At 37.9% G+C, this 17,358-nt stretch overlaps 1 protein-coding gene across 1 annotated transcript in view; it reads left to right on the top strand.

Moving 5' to 3' along the window:
* LRP1B (LDL receptor related protein 1B) overlaps positions 1 to 17,358 on the top strand; it is a 299,771-nt gene that overhangs the window by 19,669 nt on the left and 262,744 nt on the right. Inside the window, exon 4 of the mRNA XM_058810030.1 lies at positions 8,576 to 8,738. Within this exon, the coding sequence (XP_058666013.1) occupies positions 8,576 to 8,738 (163 nt within the window). The remainder of the gene's footprint in view (positions 1 to 8,575; positions 8,739 to 17,358) is intronic.

Here is a 17,358-nt window from a genome sequence, read left to right as displayed (position 1 = left end):
AGAAAGGGAGGATGAGGTAATGTTTACATGGCATACATTTATTATTGTCTGTTGGCAGCATTGGTAGGCAGGAAGGGTTTTATTTGTTTGTTTTTCACAGATGACTTTTGTAGGTGCTGAGCAGTGGTTTCAGTCTTGCAGGAGTGCCAGCCTGCTGATGGTGTGATGATCCCTCTGCTAGGGGGAAAGGAGAAAGGAAAAGATGAAAAAACCTCAATGTCCTTATTAAAGAAGAAAAGTTTTTTTCTTTCCTTAGCAACCCTAAAAAAGAGGCTTTTTTATCTAAAAATAAATGATAGGGTTTTGTTTCCAAAATACTGTGTGAAGAAATGAGGTGTACGTTTACTAACTGTGCAGGTTCATATTTTTTAATATTGAAAATATGCTTAGATTGTCTAAGTTGCAATTCTTAAGCTGGATTTGAAATGGACTCTGAATGCAGATTTTAATTCTATTGAAAGCAAGTTCTATTTATTTTAGCAGTAAAGTTGGAAAGTTGGGTTTGTTTATTTTGTTGGTTGGTTGGGTTGTTTTTGTTTGGTTTGTTTTTGTTCTTTTTTTTTTTTTTTTTTGTGGTTTGAGATGAAGACAAAGACTTTCGTGCCCATTGTGAAGTGTCTGTATAACAAAATTAAATACTCTATGGTCAGTATTAGCTTCTGATTAAAACTGAGTGCAATAATGTCCTTTGGGAATGGTTTACACCAGTGGGTCATGACATGTCCTGCATTTCAAATTGTCTAGACCATTTATTGCTAAGAGCAAGTAGAGTGGGCAGCAGATGAAGTTATGCTAAAAAATTGTGGCCTGCATGTTACCTGCAAGAACCTGCAGCATGTCTGGCTCCTGTGGATGAGAGTTCTCTGAGAAATGTTGCCTTCTACAAAAAAAGTGCAGAGGGAGTTTCCTTTCCTGGGTTGCCTAACCCATTTTTAAGAGTTGTCAGGCATAATTCACTCCTCAATTATTCCCCAAAAAAGCATTTCTCAAGGCACCGTTGCTTACCTCTAATATTAAACTGTTCAAACTTTCTCTGGAAATCATTTCCATTAAATACTTTGCATTGTGAAAGAAACTCCACCTATTCATTGGCATCTCTCTGCATTGCAATCATCCGCTGCTTGGCCTGTCTGTGGAAAAAAAAACATTTTAAGTGGCTTTATTGTTGTGTGACGATGGTTTATGGGGTTCGTAACCCTCGCAGGGGGCAGTCCTGGGGAGGTGGGAGGTGGCAGGAGGAAGGGAATGTCACAGCCTGGAGCAGCCACGCGTCCCCACAGCAGCTCTCCGGGGCCACGTGCCTGATGGGATGCCTGTTGCAGCTGAATTATGCTTTAATTTTAACAGTGGGTGACTTAACTGCTCTGAAGTAAATAACTGGGTTTGATTTACAGGCTCGCTAGATTTATAAGATGCTGTTGAATGTGCAGCTAAAAAGGAAAAAAAAATAAGGCTGTTATAGCTATGTACCTCTATAAATCTGTCTTTATTGTTCAGCGTGTACATGGGCCACTGGGACCCCATTACAGGTTTGCAATCACTCAGCAATGTGTTTGGGACTCAGCAATGCAGAAATTAGGAATGTTATGGTTTTCAGCCATTCTTACTTATTTCTGACATGAGATTGATGTCAGCAAATTCATCCTCTCTAAAAAAATCTTAACAATCAGGATTAAAAGATAGGGCCACTCACAAGGCCCTTATTTAATTGTTTCACACTTTCTCCTTGCTCTTTTAATCTGTTGGCATCACAGCCAGCTCTGTGATGCAGGGCCCAATAACAGAAATTCCATTTATCTTACTCTTTCCAGATGCTCAATGCATTTCCTGATAGAATCATTCTATAACCAAAGTAAAAGAAGGAATATGCTTAAAAATGTTTGAGAATTTAGAGTCAGATTTTGCTGTAAAATTCCTGGGAAAGGCACAAAGGTATCTGGGGCATCATCACATTTCCATTGAGTGCTGTGTAAGGGAATTTGTTAGAGGAGGATGTTGCTGATGATTGTTGTTGCCATCATTGTTGTTAATATTGGTTTTTTGGATCCCCAGTGGAAGAAGGAAGTTTATTAAAGCCACGCTTTCACGTTTCTCTCTCAGTAACTGCTCAATATTCCACCTCAGCCAGTGTAGAATTGTGGAATCACAGAATGGTTTGGGTTGAAGGAGACCTCTAAGATAATTTCATTCCATGAGGAACACCTCCCACTGCCCCAGGTTGTTCCAAGCCCCATCCAACCTGGCCTTGGTTGAGCCACAACCCCTTCCAGCCACAGCCTCTTCCAGTTCCTCACCAAATGCCCAGAATTTTTCTTTTCTCCACTGCTGGAAAGCTAAAGGCCTGAATCTCAGAGCACCTGAATCAACCACATCTCTGAGAGACTTTGTGTCTTTCTGAGCCATCAGGATGCTTTCTTTAGGTATTCATAATATTTAGATTATTCTTATATTTTTGAAAATTCTTTAGCTTGGAGAAAATGCTCTTGTCTCAGTGTTCACATTTATAGGTTTTTAATGCAGTATATTATGCTCCAGGGTTGAAAGAAAGCCAACAATATTTTTGTCAGTACCCAAATTGATTGAAATTGAAATGCTTTTACTCCACAAAGAAAAGCTTTCTCTTCTTTTGAGGAACTCGAAGTCTAGATGCTTTAAAGTGCTTATTTAAAATTGATATATTTTAGGTTCTTCATTGTGCTTCTCACAAAGAGTATCCTCGAAGGCTGATTTAATTCAGAGGAATCAGATATTTGAGGATGAGTAATTTGAAAAAGATGGATGGATATTTTTCACTTGATTTTTCATTTTTCAACTTATGTAATAATCACTCTGGACATGGCTGTTAAAAGTTGAGACACCAGCGTGTCTGACTTATTGAATGGTGACATCTTTAATAAAAATCATATTTTTTAAGCGGCGTTGCAGACAGAATTATGGCAAATTCTTGGTAGTAGAAGAGGCACAGAGAAAATCCATTCCAGCTTCACTTTCCCAAGGCACAGTGTCAGTGCAAGGCTGTCTGGGCTGCTAATTAGGAGCATTAATGTCAAAAGAGTGGCACAGCAAAGGCAGTGATGCTGCAGGGTTCACAGCTTGTCATTTATGTGTTTTAACACTTCTTACCTGCTCTCACCATCAATGGCTATTGGAGGAAAAAAGAAATAAAAAAAAAGACTTGGTGCTCCTTGTCTTGTTCCAAACTTGGCTTTTTACTCAGTGGAGGCAAAAAAGTATTCCCAAGTGACTTTCTGCTTGTCTTTGCAATAAAGTTGGTTTGTTTCCTGATAAATATATAATTTTACCTCTTTTTTTCTTTCTAAGTAGATAATAAAATTAAACTAAGTCTGGGCATGCCAGTTTGGACATTACATTCAGAAACGTGACATATGGGTGTTATAGAAGAAAAATTAGTAATTTAAAGCAATCAAAATAATTCTTCCTTTATAATTAATTTTTGAAAAGAACGAAACCAAACCAACAAAACAAAAGAAAAAACAAACTCAAAAAAGGGGAAAAAACAAACAAAACCCCACAAAAACCTAAAAAACGACCCAACATTTCAATGTGAAAAACAAAGATTGTTTTAAGCACTTTAAAATATATATTTTTAAAATACGTATATATGTTTTTTTTAAAAAGTATATATATGGGGAAAATCTAAATATTAACTCAATACTGATTTATTTATGCATATATGAGGAAGTTTTCATTGCAGTAATGTCCAGACTAAGAAAAATTGACTATATAACGCAGTGGGAGCTAAGTTCTTTCCCTTAAAATAGTGAGAATTTGTCTATCTTTTTCATAATTGACAAGATACATATGGAGAGTTCAAGAAGTATTTCAAATTTTAATTACATTTCATCCAAAATCATTCCCCACTTCACTCAGAAGTTTCTCAAAAACAGTCCAACAACTCCAGAATTCCACTGAGTAATTTGCTCAGAGCAGTTTTTACATTAAAACCAAGGAATGTTTATACTGAAGCTTTTAACAGGAAAAAGTTTGCTAATTTTTGTTTCTACATCTGGGAAAAATGAAATCTGTTAATATAACACTGATTTTAATAGATAGCACATAGGCAGAATCCTTGATTAAGGCAGTAACAGAATACAAGAATATGTCATGGCTTTTGCCTCTCTTCTGCTGAAAATCTGAAGTCTTGTGCTAGTTTGATTTGAAATGGAAATAAATGTAATAATTCATACAAGATATATGTTGGAAAATCAAAGTATAAGAAGAGAGCCATTCTATTTTTCTCTGATTTCCATAAACTATGGATTGGCCATAAGACATATATTTCTAGAACCCTTTGAAGATTTAGCCACCCTTATATGAAATTGTTATTTTCTCTAAAGGTCTAATAATGTCTGAGTGTTTAAAAGACATAGGAAAAGTTCACTTCCAGACACACTTTTGTTGTGCCCACAGTCTACATAATGTCATTAAGTAGAGCAGGATTTAACCTATATGCTGTCTTAACTATTCTTTATGAAGTCCCTAAGAGGAAATCCTAGTTTTTAGAAAGTAATAAAGGAAAGATGATCACATTTGGCAGAAATGCTCCAAGGAAACTGTTATTAATATAGGAAAAGCTCTCAGAACTATATAGAAGATTGCTCAGAATAAATATGTGTGTTTTCAAGGGAAAACATTCCTTTTTGGAGACTTCTGAAACCATGCAAATGAAAGAAAAAAAGATTAATTACTTTAAAGATGTGAGTGAACCAGACATCTGCACATTGTGGGGTTTAAATATGAATCCAGAAATAGGCATGAAATGAATTCAGGAACTTCTTGAGTACAAAAAGTTTTATCTATATTTTAAAAGTCCCCAATTCAACCAGAGCCTTTCCTCAGTGGTTTGCAGTGGGTGCAACTCGTGTGATGGATGGGGAAACATTCACAGCAGCTTCATGCAGAGCTGCTGCCGAACCATGGGGATAAAATGGGATTCACACAGCCCATTCTCTGCCAGATGAGGGGATTTCTCATGTAGAATTTAATTTGGTGGGGGAATGGACCTGGACAATGCTTTACAAACTTCTCTGGTAGGAAGGTGGATGTGTCCAACACAGGAACAGAGACAAACCCCAGAGCAGATCCATGGTGGCTCCAGCACACAGATGCCAAATGTGCTCAGTGCCCACAGGAATTGCTAAGGACAGTGATGGGCTGGTTTGGAGGGGAGTGTTCTCTGCATAGCAGGACTGAAGCACTGACAGATGATTCTTCAACTAATTAAAGTTGAAAAGTGGTGTTTATTACAGCACTGGGCACAAGCGGAACAATTTCCAAAGGCACGTGCAAAGAATCACAGGCTCTATTTATCTAAAAAAGTCTCACATATTCATATAATTCCCAAAACACCTAATACATAGTCATCACCTAACCCCACCTATCCCTGTTTAGTATTAAAATGTATTTAAATGAGTCCAAAGTTCTTTCACACTTTTGCAGTCTTTCACTTCAAATGGGTGGGTGGGTTCTTAAATGGATGGGTGCTCTTCTGAGCTGAAAGTGACCTTTTATTTTTGTGTTGTTGGCTGGCTTTGACCCCTTGGCTATAGATCAAGTTTCAGGGCCCAGGTCCTCTTCTTTTTCACAATCAGATCCACATCCCATCCTGCTTCTTTAAACACAGTAAAGACAAATACATTATTTATATCTTAGCCTTAACCATTCCATCTACTAAGGATTAACTATCCCTTATTATTTCTTCTTGCTATAATCTTAACTGTTTCTATCCCCTCCTAAATGAATCTAGCTAAACTTTTAACTCTTTCAGTTTCTTTAAACCCTTGATTCAAGACGTCTCCCTGGCAGTCTGTTCTTCTGAAGAAAATTACTGTGAATTAATGTGTTGCTTGTTCTGGAAACCCTGTAATTAAAGTGATGAACCATGGAAAGAACTGCTTTACAATGCAGTTGGATTGAGCCTAAACAGTTGGAACGAGCCTAAACCTCTCCAATAGCCTGTGCTGGTGGGAGCTCCATGCCCTTCCCAAATCCTGCTGGGCAGGGAACTTGGATAATTAAGTGTTCAAACAGCTACCAATGCTGTTTGACACAAAGTTTATGGTGTGGTATTGCTTCTAGATGTCTCACTTTTCTTGGAATGCTGAGCTCAGCTTTAACTAATGCAAATGGTTATCCCTAATATGACCTTGAACAAATTATTCTTGGTTTCCATAAAAAAAAAAAAAGCAAACAAGTTGTTTGGTGCAATTTCTTGTGATATGTTACCAAAAACCTAAGGAAAGAACAGAGCAAACATTTTATAACTCCAAGTACTGTTATGTTAACAAATCCAATAACCTGTGTGTGATGTGCCTTTCACATATGTATCACTTTCATCTCAAAATAGGTACATTCACACAATAAGAAAAAACACACCCTCCCCCAACAGGCTGCTACATAACCTTGTTCCTTTTCAACCACTTTTCATCTACAGCAATCTTCTAGAGCTCTCCTTGAGGAATTTAATTACTAGTTTTATTTCTACAAATGTTTGAAATTGGATCCCTTTTGTACCTTTTGTTCCATTTAAAAGATATTTTCTGAAATGCTTCTGTTACACGGGAGCTTATCTGTAATTTTCAAAAGTCTCCCTGAATCAGTAAACCATAATTTTTTTCATTCCACAAATCCAACTTCAGAAAATGGTAAGCAGGCATGTTGAAAATGCTTTAATTATTACTGATTTCCAGATGTACAGAGTTATCTTCTGGCATTTTTAAAAGCATGTCCCATATTTTGGTTGGAAAACGGGAGGGAAAAAAATAGCGTTTTCTTCTTATTGTCTGAAATACATCAGTACTCACATATCTCTCAGTGCATCTGACATTGGCCTTCTCTGGAGTTTGGATATTGGGCTAAATGGAGCATTTCTTTATTCTGGCTCAGCAGATCTTGGTAATGGGACCTATCAGGAACAATATTCCCTTTGAATTAAAAGGGAAATGAGCAGTGGAAGGGCGGGAATGGGAGAGACAGAAGACAGCAGTGAACTGTGTAATGGGGTGGCTGAGGTGGGATACAGTTGGTGTTCCTGGTATTTCACTGAGTAAATCTTATTTAACTTACCTGCACTTTGAAGGACAAAAAATGAGCTTCCATGTCTGTTTTAAGTACAAGGCTCATAAGTCCTGATTTATCATCAAAAACTCAATGAATTCAATTTTTGTTCAATCAAGTTTACTTTTCTCCAGTGCAGCATGGATGTGATGGAAGCAACTTTTTTTTTTTTTTTTTTTTGGATTGTGGAAAGCAAGCCTAAAAATTCCCCAGCTGAAGGATTATAAACATACAGAAAACTAAAAGTTAAAAAAAAAACAAACAACAACAGTTTCTCTGTGTAATGATATTTTATCAATCTGGCTTCTTTTATCATTACAGAATCTCAGCTTATGTTAGCACTATTTTGAAAGCACTGTAGTGTAATAAACATATTTAAGATTTTCAAATAAAAAATCTTTGATATTGATTATTGAAAACAGGATATATTTAACAGGATATATTTTTCTATTAATTGCAGTATTCTTTATTAAAGAATAACTAATTCTGTCCTGCACAGTGCTATCAATACAATACTGTCAATAAGAAGAGGAAGAAAAGAAATCTTAGTTACATAAAATTGGTAAAATTTTGTCCTTTATGCACTTCTCAATACTTTTGCTTAGTGTAATAGTAAGATGGTGCATGGGCAGATCAGCTGATTTTTAAGAAAAATGGAGGATTTATAAGGCATTTACAGAGGGTGGTTCCAGGATCCCACATGGAAAAGAACAGAGGGAGCAGCCTGTGTTAGGGTGCTGTGGAGCTGCCACAGAGTCCTGAGAAGGAAAACTTGGTTGTTAGTGAATGTCTCTATATTATCACAGAAAATTTACTTCAATGCTACTTCTTGTGGCAACTATCAGCAATCTGGCAGCATCTAGATACCCCAGAACTACAAGAAAAAAGTTTTTAAGTTAAAATGAGTGAAGATATTAGGTGGTTTTAGACATGCATATAATATTTTATTTATTTCTGTTAAGTATTTCTGGTCTGCTTTTAGTCCCCTTTAAATATAACCAAGAAACTCCTTTAAACTTTACAAATGTGAAGTTTAAAGTTCACCATCCCCAGGTTCTGGCAGACATCCTGGAACACCAAATCCAGAATCTGAGTGCCTTCAGAGCTGCCTTCCCCAGCAGCCTGGTACCACCAGTGCTCCAGCTGTGTCACAGGTGCACCATCACTCAGTGCTGCTGCTTCTGAGGAGACCATTAAAAAATCACAATGACAGACTTAGAAATATTTAACAGAGCTCAAAACAAATGTGCACATTTCAAACCACTGTAGTTGCAATCAGATGTCTGTACTTAAAAGGGAAAAAATTCTCCCAACCCCTATTTGTGTATTGAGGATTGGATTCTTTGTTAGAAGCCCTGTAATAGATGTAAAGCAGCTGGAGCTCTTTAAGCGAGAGGAGCATCTGCTGGCAGAGCAGCCAGCAGTCACTTGGATTGGAACTGCACTCATGAGCTTTTTTTATTTTTTTTTTTTCTTTTTTCCTTTTTCTTTTTGGCAGATGTGCAGCAAATAGCAATGGACTGGATCACGGGGAATTTTTACTTTGTGGATCAAGTCAGCGACAGGATCTTTGTGTGCAGCCAGAACGGCTCAGTGTGTGTGACCCTCATCGAGCTGGACCTGAGCAACCCCAAGGCCATAGCTCTTGATCCAACAGCAGGGTAAGGCTCTTTCCTTGCACTAAGATTCATTTCACGTGAGTGTTTTAATAACTATTTTTCCTTTGCTGTACTGAGTTACTTGCATAGTTGCTATACTAAAGCAATAATGTGTAATGAACTTGGAGCAAATTAGTTACCTGTGTTAATTGCAATAATTATTGCAGCATGTGCCTTGTGAATTCTCAAAATGGAATCCAAACTGAGAAAGCAATTTAATCCCTGCTTGTCCCAACATTTGCTTTTGTGTTTGCTTTTCTGTAAGTTGTGCCTCTAACTAAAGTATGTGGGGAAGGAGTTTCTGAAGGATTTTTTGATCTATCCCCTCATTTACAGGAATATTGGAAATGAGTGTACTGAGCTTATTTACACAAAAAAAGTGGAAGAATTTTACTATTCTTTAGAGGGTCAGTTCTAATGGTAAAATTACCATTTTCTGTTCCACAGATAACTACATTCAGTGCCAGTTGGGAATTAAATTGCTTAAAATACAGAGTATTAAATATCCTCCAATTTATAACATCCACCAGCTGGGAAAAGTTTTTAAGCAATAATGATGTAAAAGCATTACTAAATAGGAGTAGAAATAGGATCAAATTAATTTATAACTAAATTTTGGTAATGGTTTTGAGCAAGGATTTTACCTTGGTTTTATTAGTCAGTAAGTAGTTCAGACCAAAATCCCTGATGGAATATGTCCTAAACTGCCATAAGCCCCTTCTCAACAAATACAAAAATATTTACAGTAGAACAGCTTGTCATCCATATGTGGACTTTTGTCAGTCTTTATTTAAAGCCTGAACGAATATTAAGAAGCATTATCACAATGACTTCCATTCTGACAGGAACAGCTTGCATGTAAACTTTACAAAGAAGTTTGATAATGTGATCTTGAGTAGAGCTGTATTTCTCTCTGCAGCAGATGGTAAGCTTGACTTGATCTGACTGCAGAGTAGTTTAAAAAGAAAAATAAAAATTCATGTAGAAATTGATTTTCTGCAAGTTCTGATCTGAAAGAACTTGAAGCTTTCAAATTTGCTGACAGCAGCCTTTTTTTCTATGCCTTTACTTGTATATTCTTTGCTGGATTTACTGGATGAATCCAAAGCTTGTCATTAGCTAATTGTAACTGTCAGGGATGTAGGAATTGTGCCCAAGCCTTTGGTTTTGTGAGGAGGGACAGAAAAATGAGAGATTTCAATTGTTATCACTGGCTACAAACCATTGCTGCTCAGAGCCAGGTGAAGAGAGGCTGCTCTGGGGAGAGGGAAGGGCTGGCCTGGAGGAGAAAGGTCACAATGGTATTTTACACTGTTTCTTATTCTCATTAAGCAATCTCCATTTATTTTGTGCTGAAAACACAGCGTGGAAAATTTTATCCAAGTGCATGTTTTGTAGTTCAGCAGTTACTTCATTACTGGTTTTTTTTGGCATTTGTATTAGTTATCTGGTGTATGTTGTTCTGTTAATTGGATACCTAACATACATTTTAACTGCTAAACCCCAATTATATATTTATTATGTTAGTTTTTGACTGGGTTTTGATACAGAATGTAAACATATAATGAAAAAGCATTCAGGCTATTTAAAAAAAAATCTCCTGATCCTTTCTTTTGTCTTCTGTTTTCTGTCCTTTATTTCTTTTAAGCCTTTCATGCTGATTGCAGTTGCAGCTTATTTTGGTGTCAGAGTTTTAGGGTGCTACTGCTCTCTTCATAACTTAGTGGGTTTATTTTATTTAAAAAATTACAAAACCATCCATAGTGCAAGTTGAGCTCTGAATGTGTTGCTGTTTTTTTCAGAGGGGACCATTTCCAATTCTAAAAAATTCAGAGTGTGATCCCAAGCCTTTATGTCTGTGATAAACTTCCTGTAGTAGCACAGGGTCAAGCCCTGCTATTCTTGCATGTTCACATCTGCATGTTAAGAGTTCAGTTATGCCAGGAACCAGAAATTCTGATTTTATCCATGAAACAGCCAAGGCGTGGTGGAAAATTTGCTCATTCCAAATGGTTCCCCTCACTGCACTCAGGAATATCTTTCCTGAGTGTGGTTAATTTTACATCTGTGTGCCTGCAAGTTCTGTGTGATGCTTAGTGGTGATGGTTTGATATATTCTCCTGTGAGCTTACAGTGGAACTTGAACTACTGAGCCTCTTTCATATCACACAGGGGGTGAAATAAGTTTTCATAAAAGTTTTATTCTCATAAAACTGAATTTGAAATTGAGAGAAAAAAAGATTTTTCTATTCATACAGCTCTTGAAGAGCCACGTTTGTTATGTTTCTTTTCCAAGCACGTTACTTTGGCAGCATTTCAGCACTTTATCATTCTGAACTGTGTTTGATGTTTTGGTTATTCCAGGCTAGATCTAATGCACAACCACCAGAAAAATACCTGTTTCCCTCAGTGAGATGGTAACTTACCCAGTTAGGGGTTTTGCAGGGCTGGTACTCATCTCTTTCATTAACTAATTATCAATTAAGGGTTGCACAGTGTAAGTGTCAGACCTGTGGTAAGGAGAGCATTCCCAGGGGCAGGGAATGTGCATCCACTGATCCCTGGGAGCACGTCAGAGCCCAGACACAGCAGTGAAACATGGACTGAAGGAAAAGGACAAGGAGAGTAGGAAATAAAGTGGCAATTGGTAACAGAGAGGGAGAATAAATTGTTTTACAATAATACATTATCTATCAAATGCCTTTGAACTAAGATGTTTGGCTCCATATGTCTGCAGTTGATAGCTTTGATAAATTTTAATACAGGACTTCTTTTCTTCAGTGGTCAAGGAACAGAAGCAATTACTTTTGCTGGTCCATGAAATTGGTGTAAAATTGATGATGTTGCTGCTGACTGTCAACATGAAACAAATACAAGCTGGGTTAGAATGGGTTTAGCTGGGATCCTCAGTTCAGGTCTGCTGTACTCATGGGGAATGGTTTTTCAGAGTGTTCCAGCCAGTATTCCATTGGAATATTCATGAGACTCTGATCACCAGGCATTGATGATGGGGAAGGTAACACATTTAAATCTCACAAGAGGATAGATAAGATTTCGGTTCTCTCTCAGCTCTGCCACAACCAGCTAAATGGCTCTACACAGATCATTTTATTTTTCTATGGCTGTGCATCTCTTTGTATTTAATAAGAAGCATGCAATATCTGTTGTTCAAGCCATGAGATAGTTGAATACATTCAGGAACATTAGGAATTAATATTGTGGAATGCTAACTGTGTGCATGTTCATATTTATTCTGTAAATATGTCTGCTTAATTGCCTCCAGTGTTCAAGGCAAATTGCTGCCTTGCACTGCGCCACAATGGCCATGGAGAATGTGCTGCACCATTTTACAGAGCAAAAATGCCTTGGAGCAGGGGGATGTGCTGCAGATCCCTCCCTACACTTCAGTCCTGGTCATGCTGCTCAGACATCTGATATATATGGAATAATATATGGAATAATATAAATACCAGGGTGTTTTTAATTTTTCTTAATTCTCATTTTCTGATTTCTTTGGGAATGCTGGGAAAGGACAAGAAGAGCAGATGAGGCTGCAGCCTTGGGGCTACTCCTGGTTCCAGAAATGTGCAGCTTGTACCAATGGCTGTGATGCTTTTTTGGGATGCCAGCCACAACTTTCTACTTTATTTCCCAGGCTTATGGAAAAGGATGAACTTCAGGGAGGTGAGGTTTGAAATGTGGAGGGTATTGATGTAGCATCCACTGACAAAACTGTTCAGGCATAAGGAGATGTGTGATTGGAGGTTACGCAGGGTGACATTGCAAAGAGGATGTGCAGAGCAAGGCTGGAGCTTGGAAGGATGTGTGGAGCAGAGTGAGGAGTAAGGAAATTGTATAGACACCTCCTACATGAGTCTCCATAGAATCATGACAGAATTCCAGAACAGTTTGGGTTGGAAAGGACCTTAAAACTCAGCCTGTTCTACCCTCTGTCATGGCAGGGACACCATTTCCTATTAAATCCAGAGGACAAGTGTTCCAGTCAACCACAGCCATACATGAAGTAAATGTGCCTCCAAACCAGCTTCAAGACTACTCTAATTTACAGTGGTAGAAGTAGGGATGAGGAAAAGCCAGTTAAAAAACCTGACTGGCTTGAGGATTATGTAAGCAAAAATAGCTCTGATTTCTTGCCACAAAATAAGCAATTACAGCCTGGAGGCCTGGCTATAACGTCCCAGGACAACGATGATAGATGGATTGTACTGCCTTCATACAACATCCCAGGTTGCTTCAAGCCCTGTCCAAGCTGGCCTTGGACACTTACAGGGATGGGGCAGCCACAGCTTCTCTGAGCACCTGTGCCAGGCCTCACCTCCTCACAGGAACAAATCTCTTCCCCATATCCCATCTGACCCTGCCCTGCTTCAGTGCGAAGCCATTCCCTGTGTCCTGTCCCTCCATCCCTTGTCCCCAGTCCCTCTCCAGCTCTCCTGGAGCCCCTTTAGGCTCTGGAAGGGGCTCTGAGGTCTCTCCAAACCCTTCCCATTTCTCCTGTGAGCACCCCCAGCTCTCCCAGCCTGGCTCCAGCCCTGGGAGATCTCTGTGGTCTCCAGGAGTTTCTCAGCAGCTCCAGGTCCTTCCTGTGCTGAGGACGCCAGGGATGGAGGCAGCTCTGCAGGTGGGGCCTCACCTTGACCTGTCCCCTCTGCCTGTGATCAGGCAGGACCTGGGTGGGTTTCTGGGCTGCCAGGGCACACTGCAGATCACTAAAAGAGATGCTGGATTGATGGGGAGGAGAGGAGGAGAGGGAAGAGAAGAACCAGAGGGGATGAACAATTGAGTCATTGCTGGAGTCATTCAGACTTGTGACTGCCATTTAAAAGTTGTATTAGGAACAAAGGGGAGAAAAGACTTCTAAAGAGATTTGTAAAAGGAGCAAGCTCGCATTTTAATACTGCAACAGTGTGTGTCATGTAAATATTTGAATAAATCTTTTAATCGGCTTTTCTTTCTGCTGTGGTGTAGAAACACAAAAAAACCCACAGGCTCCACTTATTTCTTCCACACAGCGTTTGTGAATGCATTCAAGAGAAGATTGTGTTATGATGATTGAATAATAACAACAGTTATTAATGTGTTATGGTAGATGTACCATTTCTTGGTAATGTTAGTGAGTCGGGAAAAAACAAACAAATGCACAACAGCAAAAAAAACCCAAATACTCTGTTGCATTTTAAGTCTGTATTAGCAATCAATTGATACCTCTGGGATTAACAAAGGGGAATGAGGGAAACAAGTGAAGAATTAACAGCTGAAGTTGTCTACTTCATCATCTCAGAAATTTATTCCAAGGAAAAAATATTAAAATATTATTCTGTGAACCTCCTCACTGATTCTGAAGATGCTAAGCACAGATTTCTTCTGTGGCTCAAATCAAAGCCACAGTATGAAAATAATAATGATAATTAAAAATACACAATGTCATTGTGTAAAACACAATAGGGGAATTTGCCTCAGTCTAAAATTTCAGAAGACAGCAGGAAGCAAGGGGGGATAAGAAGATATTTTGAAATTCAGCCGTCTGTATAAAAACAGAGTTGAACAGCAGCTTTAAGATACCATATTTGAGGGATCTGGAAGAAGAATCATAAGAAATGTTTAGTTCTGCCCTTTTTTTCTTTTTTAAAAATGTTTTTATTGTTTTAGATTTACTTTTGAATTTATGCTACCTCTGAAATCTGGTAGAGGTAAGAGGAGGAAACTGGGGCTTGGCCATGACCCTGTTGTGATCAGGGTGTTCAGATGCTGTTGCAAATGTTTATTCTCAAGCTGTGTGTGACCATCCTTGTGGGATGTTTGCTTTTCTTGGTTAGATCAAAATGCAATGCAAGGTCCACTGAGCACTTTTCACTAAAAATCAAAGGAAATGGAAAAATTTACACATCATTGAATGAAAAGTTTTCTTTATTAGAGAGCCATGGTCAGGAGATGTGCCTGGGGTCTGGAAAAGCCATCCTAGAGAATGGAAAACAGATCTTAGTGAGTCAAAGAGATTGAAGGTATAAATAGAAAGAGTTTTGGGCTGACAGCTCAACCTGTTTGCCATCATGGGTAGACATGTAAGGCAGCGAGATCTGTCCTGCTTGATGGGATTTTGGACAGAAGATGGGTGAGGTCTCTGATGGGACAGAACCCAAGGCCAGCCCTGAAATCCTGCATTAATAAATCCCCAACAGCCAGCGAAGAGCAAATCAGCTGGTGAGGGGTGGAGAGAGGCCTTTGTGAAACAAATTTATTGACAGTCATTTTGTTTTTCTTCTCTTTCTGTACCTTTGTGTTTCCAAAAAAAAAAAAAAAAAATCAAACCATAAATGCAATTTATATTAGGCAAAATGAACTGAGTTTGCATCCAGCTCATGTTTGCCTGGAGGTATCAGTGAGGAGCTGAAAGATTTGCAGGGAGGAAGAATAGAAATTCAAAAAGGAAGGGAGGTCAGACATACATTTTTTCCTTCATTGTTATTTAGACAGGAGAGTAGTTCAGGGTAAAAATAAAACATCTGCACTTATTGTCTGCTGCCTGTTTTATTCTCTTTTTACTCTCTTACCTTTGAGCTTTCATAGCAGCCATTGGGCTTAGGAGAGACTCTGAGTCTTAAAACTTTTTTTTTTTTTCCCTATCAGATTAGTCACCATTTTCTGCTGATCAAAGAGGATATTTATAATCATTACAGCTCACTTTTAAACAGCCAAATCATTAGTGGTTTAATAACATGCCATTATTAAAAGAGCTCAGCTCCTTTTCTTGTCACAAAGGTTTTCAAAGAGCTGTAAGATACATATAAGACTCACTCACATCAAAAAACTTTTAAAAACGGCCTGAAAAAGAATCTTAAAAAAAATATTTAAAAAACCCCAACAAAACAAACAAAAAAAAAAACCCCTCTAACCAAAAAACACTAAGAATTTTGTAATAACTAATCATAATATGAAAGTTTTCATTAAGAATTCATATTCTGTTGCTCATCCTCCCCCTCCACAACTTCTTTCAGGCTGTGAATAGTTGGAGAAGGTGTAATAGAGGAGCCAAAATAAGATGAGAGAAGAAAGGATACTTAATCAGACCAAAAAAAAAAAAAAAAACCACCCCAAAACCACACTTTTTAAAATTATTTCCACTTCTTTTTTTTATCCCTTTAACTCAAATGCTTGCTAGAAAATTATGAAAAAAAGGTTTTTTTGTCTGATCTTAGGTTTTACAAAACTGTTTCCAGTTCCTTGCTATTCCATCTTTTCATTCTTGTAAGTAAACTGAGACAGAAAACTCTTTCACCTTTGCATTTCCCCCTGGATCTCTTCTCCCTTGAAACTTCAATTCCAGTACAGGTCTGCTCACTGGGAAACCTTGTGGCTGCTGCACTTGGTAAGAAAAAGGAGATATTGTCACGTGCTGAAGACATGTTTATGTTGTAGAGAGGTTCTGATATGAATTAGAGCATGAGTAGAAGAGCAGAATAATATGTTCATTTCTGAGTCTCCTTCACAAAAAAACTCAAAACACCCCCAAGTTCTAATTCATACTAGGGTAATTCCAAGAAAAGAAGAGCATTTTGAGCAGAAGCTTAATTAGTGAAGAACTGGTCTCATTCCCAAAATAAGGTGATACAGCAATTCTGCATTCATGTGCAAACAGAAGATAGGAGAAATTATGGTTCTTTTTAACAGCAAACTAACAAATAACTAAAATTTGATTTATGAACATGTAAAGATATGAGCTTGTATGAAAAAGTCAGCTAATTCAGTGGAAAAGGACTCAGGGTTGCTGACAAAACTATAGGAATTAAAATACCAAGCATCTGACCTAACTACATTAAAAAGAAACTCATTCACAATGTCAGGTTATTGGTCTGGATTGAAGTGACAATTATAATCAAAACAACAAAACAGAATAGGCTTGAACAGGTTTGGTACATGCATGTTCTCAAGTAATGATGTGTGTTCTGTTGTGCATACCTTTTCATTAATCAAACATTGCTGAAAATAAAGATGGATGAGTATAATTAATAACCACTCTTCTTATATACCCTGAAGGTGGGCTGTATTTGGTGCCCAATCCAAGCTGCATTCAGAGAATAAAAAAAAAGTACTGATAGCAGTGACAAAGGATGTATTTTTGATAATAATCCTTTGTGAAAGAGCTGGCAGAGTGAACATTGGCAATGTTATTAGAATAGTTCAGAACTGATGTTCTGAGACTTGGTGTTATAACAATACTGCCTGGAGAATGAAAAGCTAACTAGAGTAACACTGGTGAAGCATGAACTGAAGTGAGCCTTTTTTCTTATGCAGCATGTGCCCTGTAATGGATTTCATATATTGCTGCTAAGAGGAACAACATTTGAGTAGTGTCAGCAACTATGAAAAGAAATCAGTGGGAATGCAATACAAAAACATTTGTGGAATTACAAGACAGCTGTGGTTCGTAAAAAGAAAAATTTAAAAAAACCTGAAAAGTAGCTTGTAAGTCAGTAAAAGTTTTCTTCATTTATCTCAAGTTTGGTGCAGAGGAGCACAAAGTCAGTGTGGTGCCTCTCTCAGAGGATCAGGTTCTCCTGGAGAGCTGAGCTGTCAAATCACAATATTTTCATCACCCAAACCA

Source organism: Ammospiza caudacuta, chromosome 8 (genome assembly GCF_027887145.1).
Source record: "Ammospiza caudacuta isolate bAmmCau1 chromosome 8, bAmmCau1.pri, whole genome shotgun sequence".
NCBI lineage: Eukaryota > Metazoa > Chordata > Aves > Passeriformes > Passerellidae > Ammospiza > Ammospiza caudacuta.
This window is presented reverse-complemented; position numbering and strand designations above follow the sequence as displayed.